This window comes from Lutra lutra, chromosome 14 (genome assembly GCF_902655055.1).
Source record: "Lutra lutra chromosome 14, mLutLut1.2, whole genome shotgun sequence".
NCBI classification, from domain to species: Eukaryota; Metazoa; Chordata; class Mammalia; order Carnivora; family Mustelidae; genus Lutra; species Lutra lutra.
Window position 1 is genome coordinate 36367476 of NC_062291.1, and position 17565 is coordinate 36385040.

General features: G+C 37.1%; 1 protein-coding gene across 3 annotated transcripts in view; it reads left to right on the plus strand.

The window, feature by feature from the left end:
• ADK (adenosine kinase) overlaps positions 1-17565 on the plus strand; it is a 534854-nt gene that overhangs the window by 491548 nt on the left and 25741 nt on the right. For all 3 annotated transcript variants that reach the window (XM_047701923.1, XM_047701925.1, XM_047701924.1), the window contains one exon: positions 4256-4342. In XM_047701923.1, the coding sequence (XP_047557879.1) occupies positions 4256-4342 (87 nt within the window). The remainder of the gene's footprint in view (positions 1-4255; positions 4343-17565) is intronic.

A 17565-nucleotide genomic window follows, 5' to 3' on the forward strand; every position in this document is an offset into this window, starting at 1 on the left:
CTTTGGAATGTTGTGTGTAATAACATAAGACTGAAAACAGCCTAGAAGTCCATCAATAAAGGACTGCTTAAATAGATTACAGTATATCCATACAGTGGACTATTATGCAGCAATAAAAATGCAGACATTCTCTGCTTACCAACACAGAAAGATTTCCAAGTGAAAAAACATGGTCCAGAGCAGCCCGCATAGAAAGATACCTTTTTGTTTAAGAATTAAAAAAGGTGGAGCGCCTGGGTAGCTCAGTCAGTTAAGCCTCTGCTCTTGGTTTGACTGATGGTTTCGGCTCTGGTCATGATCTTGGAGTTGTGGCATTGAGCCCCACATCCAGCTCTGCACTCAGCACAGAGTCTACTTCAGATTCTCTCTCTGTCTCCCTTCCACTCACTCACTGTCTCTCTCTCTCAAATAAATAAAATCTTTTGAAAAAATAAAAAGAAAAAAGAAAAATGTGTTTACTTGTATATGCAAGAGAAATCCTAGAAAGTTATACAGAAAAGCGGTAACAGTGATAATCAGGTTGGAAAGCAGTAGGATTAGAAACTGGATGAATAGGAGATAAGAAGTGAGAAAGACTTTTTTTACACGATACTTTTTAATAAATTTGTATTTTTTAGCTGTATGTATGCATTACCTATTCAAAAGGTTAAATTAAAAACAAACACAACTAAAAGTAATATGTGATTTTGGACTAGATTGTGTAGTGGGTGGAAAAAAAATGTGAAAGACACTAGGACAATTAATAAAATTGGAATATGGGCTGCTTGGGTGGCTCAGTTGGTTAATAACTGCCTTCCAGCTCAGGTCATGATCCCGGAGTCCTGGGATCGAGTCCTACATCAGGCTCCCAGCTCCATGGGGAGTCTGCTTCTCCCTCTGACCTTCTCCCCTCTCATTCTCTTTCTCACTCTCTCTTTCTCAAATAAATAAATCAAATCTTTAAAAATAAATAAATAAAATAAAATTGGAATATGGAATATAGATTAGATAAAATAACAATATTAAGTTTTGGGGTTTTTTTAATTTTTAAGATTTTTATTTATTTATTTGACAGACAGAGATCACAAGTAGGCAGAGAGGCAGGCAGAGAGAGCCACCCAGGTGCCCCATGTGGGGGTTTTTAAATAGCTCTATAAATTAACTTAGTCTTTTCATTTCAAAAAAAAATCAGAAGTTCCAGGGCGCCTGGGTGGCTCAGTGGGTTAAGCCTCTGCCTTCGGCTCAGGTCATGATCTTAGGGTCCTGGGATCCAGCCCCTCATTGTGTTCTCTGCTCAGTGGGGAGCCTGCTTCCCCCCCCACTCTCTGCCTGCCTCTTTGCCTCCTTGTGATCTATATCAAATAAATGAATAAAGTCTTTAAAAAAAAAAAGTTCCAGCAATGTAACTGAACTTAAATATTGCTGAATATTATTTAATCCTTCAATAATTTAGAACACATTTCAGGATCTTGCAAACTTTCAGGGTCATTATTTTGAAAGGAGCTCTCATAATATAATTCTAGATACAGAAGATAATAGAGACTGGACTGTATCCATACCAATTCATGACAGCTCTCATATAGTCTTGAAATTCTTATATATTTATTTGTATTAGTAAATTGAAAAGATGTCCACAATAGCCAAACTGTGGAAGGAGCATTGAGATGCCCTTCAGCAGATAAATGGGTAAAGATGATGTAGTTCATGTATACAATTGGAATATTACTCAGCCATCAGAAGGGATAAATATGCACCATTTACATCGATATGGATGGAACTGGAGGGGATTATGCTGAGTGAAATAACTCAAGCAGAGAAAGACAATTATCGTAAGGTTTCACCCATATATGGAACACAAGGAATAGCATGGAGGACGACAGGGGAAGGAAGGAAAACTGAATGGGAAGAAATCAGAGAGGGAGACAAACCATGAGAGACTCTGGACTTTGGGAACCAAACTGAGGGTTACAGAGGAAGGGGGTGGGGGAGAGGGTAACCCGGTTATGGGTATTAAGGAGGGCACATGTAATGATGAGCACTGGGTATTATACACAACTAATTAATCTTTGAACACTACATCAAAAACTAATGATGTCTATATGTTGGCTAGTTGAACGTTAAAAAAAAGTAGAAAAGATGAAAAATAATTCTTTATATTACAAGAAATTGAACTTTTGTGTCACCTAAGGATAAAACATCTCAAGAATATACACGTATATCCAGAAAACTGCATTCATTTAGGATTTGCAGTAGTTTCGACCAAGAAGTGATGATTCTCAAGAACAAAGTTCAAACTAATCTCTTCCATTTTGAATTAGGTTCTATTCATGAATAAAGATTTACCCCACAAAAAAATCCATGATTTTTTCAAACAAAGAACTCAAGGAATTATATCTAATTATGGCTTACTTACCATTTGTATGTAATTATTTTTCAAATCTATAATCCAGTAATTAATCCTTAAATTAACACTTACATTACCTAAAGTGTTTTATAGACATATTTTATTATTACATAATGTAACCCTATTATAAATGGTAAAAAGCGTCATTAACTTAGCTCATTTTACTTATTTAGTGGCTGTTTGTTCTGACTTTATAGTTGTTAATTCTCTTTATAGTATGACTTGTACTTGTAAGTAATAAAATCATATTTCTTTATAAATATTTATGATATAGTCCTTTTTCCTAAATCAGACGGTAGCCCTTTCCTAATTATTTCTAGTAAAGTCTGGTTACTTTTTTTTTTTTTTCTTTTTGCCTGTGTAGCAGTGTGTACTGCATACTCCCTAGAAAATTTAATCCTGGATATTTATGCCTTAACTTCCAATTAATCAAAATCCTGCTAACTACCATGTAGGTCCTGGTGTTACAAAGTGTGGAAAGTTTGTTACTTAAGGAGTTTATTAATTTTTTTAAGATTATTTATTTATTTATTTATTTATTTGACAGAGATCACAAGCAGGCAGAGAGGCAGGCAGAGAGAGAGGGTGAAGCAGGCTCCCTGCTGAGCAGAGAACACGATGAGAGGCTGGATCACAGGATCCTGAGATCATGATCTGAGCTGAAGGCAGAGGCTTTAATCCACTGAGCCACCCAGGTGCCCCACTTAAGGAGTTTAAATAGATGTTTCTGATATGGAGTCTTCTTAGCATCTACAGTCATATAGTCAAAAGGGATCACTAAGTGAAGAATCCTCTTCTTGAATGTCAATCTTTCCAGTAGGATTTTTTTTTTCATTATCATATCTGTGCTTATCTCTGTTGAAAGTATCCATTAGTACCAGGTAACAAAGGACAGAATACGCTCTTTGAGATTGTTAGGTTCTTTATTAAAACCCTACAGTGCTCAATATCTCCTTTTCCCTCTCTCTCGATCTTAGGTGAGACTGAAGTTTACAAGTTTTGCCCACATCTGTCCCCATGATGGATGCAAATTTGTGATTTCAGAAGTTCCAGCCACCGATAAAAAGCACTGTCCAATCTTTTGCAGATGGCCAAATTTCATCACAGATCATTCCATTCCACTGTCATGTGCCAAGCTTAAAGGACTGTATTAGATTACTTTATAGTCAGAACAACTGCCCTGGTCCAGACTGCTATAAGACAAGAACCCATTGAACTGTCCCTTTTGTTCTAAATGGCTTTCCCTCTTCCTAGTTGACAGATAGTTTAAAGGAAATAGTGACTCCTTTGTAAAAAGTAACTGGATTCAGTTTTTTGTAATAAGCCAAGTAAAATCAGTAATTCTTAACATTGGCATAAAGAATTATAACAGAATAGTAGTTATGTTTTTATTATGCCATTGTGATTTTCTGTAGAGAAACACCCAAGACTTGTTATTTATATATTTTAAATTTACAGCTCTTTAACTGTATCCAAGATTTCACTGCCAAGAATGCAGTCAGGCTGGAAGCTTTATTAGAGATCCTGTCCTTACAAACACTTTCTTTGCCTCATAGTTTCTGTTCAAGTATTTATACTGTCCAAAAATGTACTGCTGTGGTTTACAGTCATTCCCACAATATGTGATCTTTCTAGGTATAAACTCTAACAAAACATATACAGTATCTGTGTGCTGAAAATTACCCGAAAAAGCATTGTTTACAGATGACTTTGCACCCTAATTCCTAAGTACTCATGTACAGAGTATGGAACTCATGCTGTTTCTCTCTTTGAATGATGAATGACGAAGGAGCTTCAGACTTTACTAGGTGAGTTTCTGTATTGAGTGTTACAAAGAGACGTCAGTCTGCCTTTCTTTGGCTCTACTTGCAGAAAGTGAAGTCACCGCTTTTGCTGTCTTGGATCAAGACCAGAAAGAAATTGTTGATACCAATGGAGCTGGAGATGCATTTGTGGGAGGTAAGGATTCATTTATTTCATACTTATAAGTTAAACATTTCCTTTAACCCTTGCCTCTACTACATAGCCAAGATTTATGAATTTAATAATTTCATCTTTTAAATAATTAACTCCTAATGTTGTTTCCATATGCTGCTATAGCTGTATTATGAAGATATTTTACTATGGGAAAAATACTTATTTTGGGCTCAAAGATAATTTGCAGTTGTGCTGTAACCCAGTCATTTTCACAAGTTTAGTTGTGTCTACGAGGATATTGCATAAACAAGCTGTATCAAGTACAGTATATAGTATATTCTTAGGCCTTCAGGCTTAAGTGTGAACACATTGTTGTTCTTTAAAAGAAGTTGTGGTGAATATTAACTAAGGATGATGTCTTCAGATTATATCATTTGATTAAAACATCTGTTCTAATGCAATAGTTAAGTGTTCATAAATGTACTAGGAAGGGTTATATTTTTTTTTGGTCCAGGGTTAGTAAAAAATGGCACAATTTGTAAGAACTAAGTCATTTTTAGAACAAGTACTCTAAGATGAAGACAGTTGGAAGATTCTTGGCTTGATGAATCAGATTGATCTAAAATCTGGTTCAAAAGTTCTTTTAATATGTCTAAACCACTTCTAATGGTCCCTGGAAAGCTTTAGATCCCGAATGATAATCCAGAAGAGTCCCTCTTGATCTCTCTTTATTTCTTACAACATTGAGTTGAACAAGGAACAAAGGCAAATAGAATTGACTATTGATTATCCTCCTTTCCTTGGAAGATAATTTGAATCATGGGAAATTTAAATTATATGATAGTTTTAACATAGTATTGTTTCAAATATAGATACTCATTTGTCTTAAGGATCTTTTTCACCAACAGAACTTTCTCATATTTCCTTCTTTGAAACTTCATGCCTACTCTTCAATGAGCTATTAACCAATAGACTCATAGCATGCCTCATGCCCTATTCTTTTGGAAAGAGTGCATACCACAGATAACATTCGACTTTACTGTTGTGCTTGTATCTTTTGTGTCTTTGTTCTAAAAGGCCTCCTCATCGATTAGAATGTTTTCCAGCTATTTTTCCTAAGCTGTATTTCTTCAGACCTATAAATCCATGTAGGCTAAAAATATCTTATCCAGAATTGGACTAAATTCTGTAATACATTAAGGAAACACTATGGATTTCTTTTTTTTTCCCCCCTCCCAGCCCCTACACTATGGATTTCTTGTGTAAAATTGATTAAATCAGGAATCTCGGTACCTAACCTTTAAACTTACCACTTGTGTGTGCATTATTTAAGTACTTCAAATATTTAAAACAGTAAATATTCTGGGTTTGTTTTTTTTTTTTTAATGTTTAGTAGGGTACATTGTGAAGCCATCATAAATACGATGGTGACCTAATTAGTCACAACCTGGATCCTGTGCTACCTAGCCCTGTAAAAACAGATTCCTTTACAAACAGCTAACTACCTATAATGTTCCCAATACTAGGTAAGAATGCATGGACTTTCTGAGGCAGAGAGAAGTCATTCTTAGGTACTGAAGTGGAATAGCTAGCTACCCATTTGTATTGTGGTGAGGATAATAAATGAACTACCTCACCAAAGCACTTGGGCTCTCTGTTATAGGATTTTCAGCCTCTTTTTTATCTCACTCTTTTTGCCTATGTATTTATTGTCCGGGTACAGGGAAGTAAGTAGCAAGGGAAGAGTATGGAACAGGGAGCCACATGCTTTTTTTTTTTTTTTTTTTAAGGGCCAGATAGTGAATATTTTAGGTTTGCAACTGCTGTACAAGCTGTATTGCATATTATTCTTGTTTTGTTTGTTTGTGTGCTTGCTTGCTATTGGTTTAGGTTTTTTATAACATTCTAAAAACATAAAAACCTTTTGTAACTCTCCAGTTATACAGAAACAGGCCACAGGCTGGATTTGGCCCTCAGGCTCTAATTTGTCAACCCCTTGTGTAATATGTTGGCAGCTTCCTCACTTAATTCACTTTCATCATACCTTGGATCCAAACACTAGGTTTTACTACATGCTGTTGAAATCACTATAGAGAAAGTGGAAGGCAGGCTGACAGTAGGCAGGGCTTTACTGGTAGCCATTTTTCTCACTTTAACCCTACTCTGATCAGTTTCCAGGATAATCAGATCCTGAAAGACTGAGTCATGCCATGACATGAACACTCTAATGTCATTTTAGCATTGAAATATTGGCGTGTTTAGCGCATTCTGTGTAAGTCAAGCTATACAGTATAGCAATAGAGAACATTTATATAGCACTTATTAGCCAGTAAGCATCTTTAGCATTTTACATATAGTAACTCATTTAATGTTCATAAAAGCTTAACTGAAGTAGGGCTTTTTTTTTTAAGATTTATTTATTTCTTTGAGAGAGAGTAAGCATGTGTGCACGAGCAGGGGGGAGGGGCAAACAGAGAGGGAGAGAAGCTGACTCCACCGAGTCCAAGCCCAAAGCAGGGCTCAATGTCATGACCCTGAGAACACGACCTGAGTTGAAATCAAGAGTTAGGACTCAACCAACTGAGCCACCCAGAAGACCCTACAGTAGGCTATTAATAACCCCATTTTACTGATGAGACAACTGAGACACAGAGGGATTAGGTAACTTCCACTAAGTCTCATAGCTAGAGAGTAGCGGAGCCAAGATTCAATCCAGGCAGTCTGGCTTCAGAGTCAGTGCTCTTACTGCACTGTATTGCTTCCCTAAACTTATAGGGCAATCTCATCATTAGGACAGAGAGCCACAGACCAGCCTTACTAACAAAAGCTGGGTTTTGCCAAAGAGAATCTTTCTGTTATCTGAATAGATGATTTCATGTATTGAACAGGAGCTTTTGTTATCTGATAGGATTCTGAGGACTCTAGGGTAAGACTGTTGCAGAAAAAAAGGGAAAGGGAAAATAATCGAAGGACTATAGTCCCGGGTGAGTTTGAACCAGGAGCTTTTTTGCTAAGCAGTAGAATTGATTGCATTACAGAGATACAGAAAGACAGATCATAAACTTGCTGGGTCAGCATGGAATCTAAATACAAGGAGCAGTATGAATCAACCATTTAATAGCACCAGGCTAATGCATCCCATCTTACAATAGAGATGGTTTTATCAGTTGGAAGTACTAAAAAAATTCATTGGTTAAAAACCCCTACTTCCATCTCTACACTAGGGAAGAAAGCCTTTCTACTAGGATTGGAAATACTCCAGCTATTGAAACATACTTCTCTACCTTGAACATGAATGAAGAGGCAATGGCAACTCTTGCATTTATTATGTAGTTTCTTTTTCTTTGGTCTATTTTATTGCCTGATTAACATATCTCCTCTCCAATTGACACATTCTATCTTTAGATAATCTATTCCTCCTATTACTTTTTAAGTTTTGCTGGCTTAAGAATATTTCTGTCTTTTATGACTTTGCGTAACTGTATTCCAGTCCCAGTTTCAAGTTCTTGGGTAAAGCATCACTTCATCTACCATGTGCTAATTACATATCCTAGTACCAGAGTGCCATGTGTTCTTATTAGCCACATAAGAGATATATGACTATAGTACATCATAGATTTTCTGTATAATTTTAAAATGAGTAACCCACATGTACATAAACTAAATTCATAGTTCCATCTCAGGGGTTCAGTAACAGTGACAATTCCCTCTAGCCTCTACAAGCATGCCTCCTTGTTCTATTTGGAGATCTTAAGCACTCTGTAACATTTGCCCTTTATTTGTCCGTAGCCAGGCCTGATGGAACTACCCTTTTCACATGCTCCCTCAAAAGCCCAAGTGCTACGATTGTACCCTTGGAAATGGAGACAATTCTGTAATCTCTAAGTGTGATTTCCTAATTTCCCAGGTCAGGAGAAAATTTCTTCCTGTTGTCCTGCTGTGCTTTGTCACAGCAGGTCTGCCTTTTCATTTGGAACCCTCTTTGTCACTGCCATAGTAACAAATGGAAACATTGAGAACATTTTGTGACAGGCACTGTCATTGTTCCTGGTGAAATCTCTTCCCCTGTGTCTTCCCAGTAAATGAAACTGAGAAGAAAAATCATAACAAAAAACATGAAAGAGGACCTAATCAATATGTTCTCAGTGGGCTGTCAATACCAGCCTGTGTTAATCTAATATGATTTAGTTGTATGTTTTATGGCAGCTGTAGGAATATGGACTAGACCTACAAATCATATTTAGACTAAAAGTGAGTACGCCTTTGACAGATTATACCCAAGCACATATATATAGCTCTCAGATAAAAGACTGAAGACCTCACCCAAAGACCAACATTCTTAGGATTAAAAAAGCTTCGTTAAATGTGGTTAAGAGCCATATATAGCTTAGAACAGTTTCTTTTGAATGACAGTAAAGTAACTTTGCTACCTCTAATACTTTTTCAGTTTCTCATGACAGGTTTAGCAGGGAAAATGTAATACCCTAAAAGATAATACCTACAGCATACACATGACTATTAAAGCCACTTAGCAATCCCAATGTAAATAATTATCCTAATTCCCATCTAATAAAAAGAAGCATTAATTTTACTTTCTAATTCATTTTCAAAACATTATGGTTAAGGAAAAAAGACTTAAGTTTCTAAAACAAGGATGCTATTTCCTTCTCTTATAGCATATGGCTATATTGCAGAGTCATGGGGATTCTCTAAATTATCTTTGTATTTTCTAGTCTCACCTTGTTTTTTTGTTTGTTCCCAAACAAGTGTAGCTTACTCTCCCATTCTTCTTAATTGCTGCTAAATTGTGCGCTGCAAAGAAGTGGTGCAGAATTCTTGTGATGTTTTTCAGCACCACCTCTCTTCTTAGCTGTCCAGCTCAGAAAACTAGAAAATAACTTAATATGTTCTTTCTCACACTAATTCACTCAAAAATCAGAACTTTCATAGGACCTCTGTGCAGAGAATTTATCTAATGGTAACCAAGATGAGAACTGGATACTCCTACCCACATCCATACCCAAGGAAACAATAATACTTTTCCTTGTATCTTAACAATAATACCTGTTCCTGTCTTAATAGGATATCTTTGGTATTTTATTCTTAAGCAGCAATTTTCCTTAAAACTATCAAATGAGGTATGAAATTGACTTCGTCATTAGGAATATGAAATTCATTAAAGATAGCAGCTCAAGTTCATGGAAGTGGAGGGAAGATTCACACCTTGCACACTCATAGAACACTTCATGACAGGCTATTCTAGTGTTAACCTCCACATATTTAGAAAAGCTGATGTGGGGGCGCCTGGGTGGCTCAGTGGGTTAAGCCACTGCCTTCGGCTCAGGTCATGATCTCAGGGTCCTGGGATCGAGTCCCGCATCGGGCTCTCTGCTCAGCGGGGAGCCTGCTTCCTCCTCTCTCTCTCTCTGCCTGCCTCTCTGTCTACTTGTGATCTCTGTCTGTCAAATAAATAAATAAAATCTTTAAAAAAAAAAAAAAAAAAGAAAAAGAAAAGCTGATGTGGGACCAGGAATAAATTTCAAGAACATTGCCTAAGATTATTTAAGCCTTTGTTGGTTAAAAGAGGTAATGATGCTTCTCAAGCCATGACAAAAAAGAGAAGTAACTTTAGTTCAAATGGAATACTGGATGATTTTAAGTTGTAAAGTCTGGAATCTCTCACAAACATGAATGTTTCCTCAAAGATTTAGTATCCTGGGGCGCCTGGGTGGCTCAGTGGGTTAAAGCCTCTCCCTTTGGCTCAGGTCATGATCCCAGGGTCCTGGGATCGAGCCCCGCATCGGGCTCTCTCCTCAGCGGGAAGCCTGCTTCTCCCTCTCTCTCTCTGCCTGCCTCTCTGCCTACTTGTGATTTCTGTCTGTCAAATAAATAAATAAGATCTTTAAAAAAAAAAAAAAAAAAAAAAAGATTTAGTATCCTGGATGACCTCCACCTAGAGGCAATTATAAATAGATAATGGAATTCAAAGGACTTTGTCTTCTGGAGGTTTGGATAAGACAAAGATAGTTTGAACCATGTAGACTATCAGAACCTGAAGCTCAAATATGAGCCTAAGTTTCCTATATTTGAAGATTACTAAGAAATGTTTATTCCAAGAAAACAATATTGATTTTATAAGATTATATTTAGTGGCAGAGAACCAGAGGAAATGTCATAAGCAAAGTTAATTTTCTTAGAATTGTGACGTGGTAAAATATATGTGTATCAGTTTTCCTGGTCTAGAATATTTGTGCGTCAAATGGAACTAACTTAAATTCATTAGTGGCCCCAGCTGCTATTACATGGATTTGGTCAATTTTACCTACCCTATCTGTCTGATTCATATAACATGTACTAGTGGTATACATAAACAAACTACCCCCAAAACTTTGTGACCTAAAACAGCAACCATTTACTTAGCTTCACAAATCTGTTGATTGGCAACTGGGCCTAGGCTCAGCTGGACCGTTGCACTAGTCTCAGAGGTACAAGAGATTAAGTATGTCTAAAATCACAGTGAAAACCTGGTTTCAAACTCGAAGTTTGACCCCAGAGTTCTTACCTCTAATTAGTTTGTTATACTCCGCTCATTAGTATATCATCTTATCTTCCCCTCCAAGGTAGGAAAAATTAGCAAAATGATTTTCTCAACAGTCATCCATAGACTGATGCCTGTCTATGACCCAACAGATTCTATCAGCCAATACCAAGATGAAAAAAGGTAGGAGCAATATCTAAGTTTTCATGAAGCTAAATGTATTCAGTTTTAAATCCTGTCTCATTTATGTTTGAATTTGGCACAATATTTCATTTATCAGCTTTGTAATTAACAAAATCAAAATAAATAAAATCATGTTCATAGTGCTGATGCATACCCTAGCTAACCCAGGGACCTAACAGAAGTCTTAGTTGTGGTAAATAAGTCATTAGAAACAACTTGCCAAACTTCTTATATGAAAATGTATATAAAACATAACCTCTGATATTATAAAGCTATTTACTATCAGTAGGTCTGAATAAAACAAAAATTAGCTACACAATTACTAAATTTACAACTATTCTCACTTCAGATATATGAATTCCCAAGTCTGTGGTATGAACACAGGCTCTTAATTTATTTTTCATTTAATTATGCAGATAGCATTGATATTTTATAGAGATGAGATGAGATATGTTTATTTTATTTCTAGTCCATGAAATAGATGGCAAATTAAAAACCAGTTTCTTTCATCAAACACTCTTAAAATTTTAGAACCACCCTGCTTTGAGGAATTGTCAATTGATCAAATAACAGTTTTTCAATTGAGTTAAATAATAACAATATTAGTTATCTTGCTTATGAATTAAGGCATAAATAAACGCACATAAATAAGCTTGCTATCATCTCCTTATTCTAGCATCTATGACCTTGTCCTGATGAGTCCTTTTGCTTTTAACTATATTACTTAATATGTTAGTGCTGAAAAGGAATATATTTTTTTAAGATTTTATTTATTTACTTGTCAGAGAGAAAGAGAGAGCACAAGCAGTGGGGAATGGCAGGCAGAGGGAGAAGCAGGCTCCCTGCCAAGCAAGGAACCCAATGTGGGGCTCTATCTCAGGACCTGGCAGGCAGGAATCACCACTGAGCCAGGGATCAACCAAAGTCAGACAGTTAACTGACTGAGTCACCCAGACATCTCTGGAAGGGAATATTTTTAAAAATTACATTTTCTGGTTTTCAGGTTTTTAAACAGTTTTTAGTCATGAAACTATGGTTCAAATGAGGTCTTATCTGAATCAGAATGAAATGAGATTAAACAAATCCTCATTTGGCCTCATCTACATTTTATTTGGTGGCTCATAAAATAACTCCCTGGAATAGGCAATGTTGAGTATGAAAACCATGATCTGTTCAGCAGTCCCCATTTGATGGATGAGGAAAGTGAGTCCCAAAGAAAGGGAGTTAATTGCAAATATGCAATACTTGGAGCCAGATCTCCTGACTCATTAATTCATGGTCCAGTAATTATACATGTTAATAACCCAAATGAAGATGTGTCTGTTAAGCAATCTATTATATAGTCTTCTTGGAAATACATAGGTCAAGAGTCAATATCCCAAATGGGTAGAAGCCTTTGATGTACTTTTTCTTGGCATGTGGGTATCCAAGATGTTTGACTTCATTTATAAACAGAAGCATATGCTATACTTTTATTTGGGGAACCACATCAAGAGATCACACTTTAGGTTGAAAATTCAAATTCTAACCTGATCTTGTACATTTCTGTTTCATGAGGAGGAATGATCTTTAAAGCAGTATTTTGAAAGGGGTTGGGGCAGAAGGGCAACTTACGTCTATGAGTAAAATACACCGTTTCGTGGTCCTCTTTAGAGTCTTTCCTGAATTGGAGCCATTTAAAAGTTTTGGGATTTGGAGGTTTTTTTTAATTCATATGCAGTATCCCATGCCATGTTAATTGAATTTGACAGATTTCCATTTTCAGTCACCAGAGAAAGGAAATAAGTTATCCTCATAGCTATAGCACTGGCCCTTTTCCTATAGGTTATACCGTGCTGCTCAGTTGCTCACTTTGTGTGTGAGGATGTGTGGTGCTGAGCTATTGCAAAGGAGCCTTTGCTCTGAATTGACTTCCTGTCCATGTCAGTCACTGCACCATCTGACACCACTTGGGCTTTGGTTTTCATTATGCAAATACCTACTAAGTCAGACCTTACCCTGGCAGGCAAAGTAGCTTTTTAAGTTACTTCAAAATGTAACATTTGTTGACTTTCTTTTTCCAGAAGAATCTGGGTTTTCTAGCATATGGGTCATAACTTGTTACTTGAGTTCATGACTAGTTGGTAGTCAACATGAAGTCAAGCCATAACAAAACAAAATTTTACTAACAACACCACGTAGAAAATGAAAGAAAAAGAGTTTACATGTAGAGCACTTTTCCACTGGGGGAAACCACTGCTTTGTCACATCTGGGTAGGCTAAGCTAGCCAAACTGAAGTGGGAATTTCCTGCCAGATGTTAGTCCTTTGAGCAACCTATGAACATCTAAAAGAGGGTATACAAGTTCTTGTTTGGTAGGGCTATCGGCACTTGGAAGCTAGCTCCTAAGAGGTAACAGACATTTTTATGTACTATGGCTAGTTAGGAGGTTGTGTGGCCTGTCTGAAGCTAACACTGGTCTTGTTAAATACATAAATAAGGAAGGCCTAATTTGAAAAGTACAACATCAGGTCTCACAGATATTAAGAGTAAATACTACATGGCAATGACCTCCCAAACATAGATGACAGAAGTTTTGTTTAATTAATAAAAAGAAGGTAAGCCTGAGCCACCCAGGTGCTCCAGATAACTTGAATGTGGTCATTTTTCAAAGTCACCAACGACCAAAATAAGCCTCTCAATATGAATGAAAATAAAGACTCTGACATGGCAAGGAAAATACCAAATGTTTACATCAGTTTCCTGTTCCGGATGCACATGGGAATTAGGAAGCAAAAATGTCATTCAGAAGAGTTGTGCACAAAAAGTAGAAATGCTCTTATCCAATTGAAACAAGAAACATTTTTAAGGGGGGAAAAGAAAGACTTTCCACATGATCTCACTGTTTTTGTCATCCTCTGTAAAGGAAAATATTGACATTTACCAGACTGTTTGCTCCAGCTTTCTGATCTCCTGCAGTTTATTTTTATAACAATCTTATCGATGGGCCTCTTACCCAGCTCTCTAGGTTTAACTGAGTTGAGTCGATTTGTTACCACAGCTTCAAGTAGCTGTTACAGAACAAGCAAGACATCCTAATAAAGCTGTAAATGTGTTTACTCAAACAGAGTATTGATTTAACTTGGAGAGGGAGAAACTGGTGCTTAGCACAGTGTCAGGGTGGATGAATTTCACTGCAGCTTTTCATTGTCATCTGTCATGGTTGTGAAACACTAAGTAAAGCCATCAGAGGATAATTAGAAGTACCAGAAATTTAGCCCCTAAAATCAGTTAACCGCTTGGGAGTTTTGTAGCTTAATTAGCTTTTATTAAAAATTTCCTCCAGTAATAATAGCCAAGCACTTTTAATGTTGCTTTCAGGTAGAGCAAGATTTCAAGGTTGTGACTTGTTAAATATATGAATTTAATGGGTAAAGGTTTTCCAGACTTTTTCTCAGTCTAGTAATTAGACCAACACCAGAACACAATGTAAAGGGACAGTGATCTATACTCATATCAACAGAAGAAGTATGTGATTTTTCTGCGAAATCAATTTTAAAGAAGTAGTAAAGCAATTATAAAATATTTAAAACACGTGTTGTTGTAGAAAAAATACCCTGTTAAAATCTTTATTAAAATTCAGTGTTTTTGTAGCACAACATGACCTAGACATATAAAACTGTCACTGCCACCCTTGTTCCTAAATACCATTCTTCATTAATGAAGAATCTAAAATATTCTAACTGCTATAAGTTAGTCATCATCTTTTTTTTTTTTAATTTTTTTTATTTTTTTCAGCATAACAGTATTCATTATTTTTGCACCACACCCAGTGCTCCATGCAATCCGTGCCCTCTACAATACCCACCACCTGGTGCCCCCAACCTCCCACCCCCCACCCCTTCAAAATTCTCAGATCGTTTTTCAGAGTCCATAGTCTCTCATGGTTCACCTCCCCTTCCAATTTCCCTCAACTCCCTTCTCCTCTCCATCTCCCCTTGTCCTCCATGCTATTTGTTAGGCTCCACAAATAAGTGAAACCATATGATAATTGACTCTCTCTGCTTGACTTATTTCACTTAGCATAATCTATTCCAGTCCCGTCCATGTTGCTACAAAACTTGGGGATTCATCCTTTCTTTCTTTTTTTTTTTTTTTTTTACAGCTTTATAAACATATATTTTTATCCCCAGGGGTACAGGTCTGCGAATCGCCAGGTTTACACACTTCACAACACTCACCATAGCACATACCCTCCCCGATATCCATAACCCCACCCCCTCTCCCAACCCCCTCCCCCCATCAACCCTCAGTTTGTTTTGTGAGATTAAGAGTCACTTATGGTTTGTCTCCCTCCCAATCCCATCTTGTTTCATTTACTCTTCTCCTACCCCCTCGACCCCCCATGTTGCATCTCCTCTCCCTCATATCAGGGAGATCATATGATAGTTGTCTTTCTCCGATTGACTTATTTCGCTAAGCATGATACCCTCTAGTTCCATCCACGTCGTCGCAAATGGCAAGATTTCATTTCTTTTGATGGCTGCATAGTATTCCATTGTGTATATATACCACATCTTCTTTATCCATTCGTCTGTAGATGGACATCTAGGTTCTTTCCATAGTTGGCTATTGTAGACATTGCTGCTATAAACATTCGGGTGCACGTGCCCCTTCGGATCACTATGTTTGTATCTTTAGGGTAAATACCCAGCAGTGCAATTGCTGGGTCATAGGGTAGTTCTATTTTCAACATTTTGAGGAACCTCCATGCTGTTTTCCAGAGTGGTTGCACCAGCTTGCATTCCCACCAACAGTGTAGGAGGGTTCCCCTTTCTCCGCATCCTCGCCAGCATCTGTCATTTCCTGACTTGTTAATTTTAGCCATTCTGACTGGTATGAGGTGATATCTCATGGTGGTTTTGATTTGTATTTCCCTGATGCCGAGTGATATGGAGCACTTTTTCATGTGTCTGTTGGCCATCTGGATGTCTTCTTTGCAGAAATGTCTGTTCATGTCCTCTGCCCATTTCTTGATTGGATTATTTGTTCTTTGGGTGTTGAGTTTGCTAAGTTCTTTATAGATTTTGGACACTAGCCCTTTATCTGATATATCATTTGCAAATATCTTCTCCCATTCTGTCAGTTGTCTTTTGGTTTTGTTCACTGTTTCCTTTGCTGTGCAAAAGCTTTTGATCTTGATAAAATCCCAAAAGTTCATTTTTGCCCTTGCTTCCCTTGCCTTTGGTGATGTTCCTAGGAAGATGTTGCTGCGGCTGACGTCGAAGAGGTTGCTGCCTGTGTTTTCCTCGAGGATTTTGATGGATTCCTTTCTCACATTGAGATCCTTCATCCATTTTGAGTCTATTTTCGTGTGTGGTGTAAGGAAATGATCCAATTTCATTTTTCTGCATGTGGCTGTCCAATTTTCCCAACACCATTTATTGAAGAGGCTGTCTTTGTTCCATTGGACATTCTTTCCTGCTTTGTCGAAGATGAGTTGACCATAGAGTTGAGGGTCCATTTCTGGGCTCTCTATTCTGTTCCATTGATCTATGTGTCTGTTTTTGTGCCAGTACCATGCTGTCTTGATGATGACAGCTTTGTAATAGAGCTTGAAGTCCGGAATTGTGATGCCACCAACTTTGGCTTTCTTTTTCAATATTCCTTTGGCTATTCGAGGTCTTTTCTGGTTCCATATAAATTTGAGGATTATTTGTTCCATTTCTTTGAAAAAAATGGATGGTACTTTGATAGGAATTGCATTAAATGTGTAGATTGCTTTAGGTAGCATAGACATTTTCACAATATTTATTCTTCCAATCCAGGAGCATGGAACATTTTTCCATTTCTTTGTGTCTTCCTCAATTTCTTTCATGAGTACTTTATAGTTTTCTGAGTATAGATTCTTAGTCTCTTTGGTTAGGTTTATTCCTAGGTATCTTATAGTTTTGGGTGCAATTGTAAATGGGATGGACTCCTTAATTTCTCTTTCTTCTGTCTTGTTGTTGGTGTAGAGAAATGCAACTGATTTCTGTGCATTGATTTTATATCCTGACACTTTACTGAATTCCTGTACAAGTTCTAGCAGTTTTGGAGTGGAGTCTTTTGGGTTTTCCACATAGAGTATCATATCATCTGCGAAGAGTGATAGTTTGACTTCTTCTTTGCCGATTTGGATGCCTTTAATTTCCTTTTGTTGTCTGATTGCTGAGGCTAGGACTTCTAGTACTATGTTGAATAGCAGTGGTGATAACGGACATCCCTGCCGTGTTCCTGACCTTAGCGGAAAAGCTTTCAGTTTTTCTCCATTGAGAATGATATTTGCAGTGGGTTTTTCATAGATGGCTTTGATAATATTGAGGTATGTGCCGTCTATCCCTACACTTTGAAGAGTTTTGATCAGGAAGGGATGCTGTACTTTGTCAAATGCTTTTTCAGCATCTATGGAGAGTATCATATGGTTCTTGTTCTTTCTTTTATTAATGTGTTGTATCACATTGATTGATTTGCGGATGTTGAACCAGCCTTGCAGCCCTGGAATAAATCCCACTTGGTCGTGGTG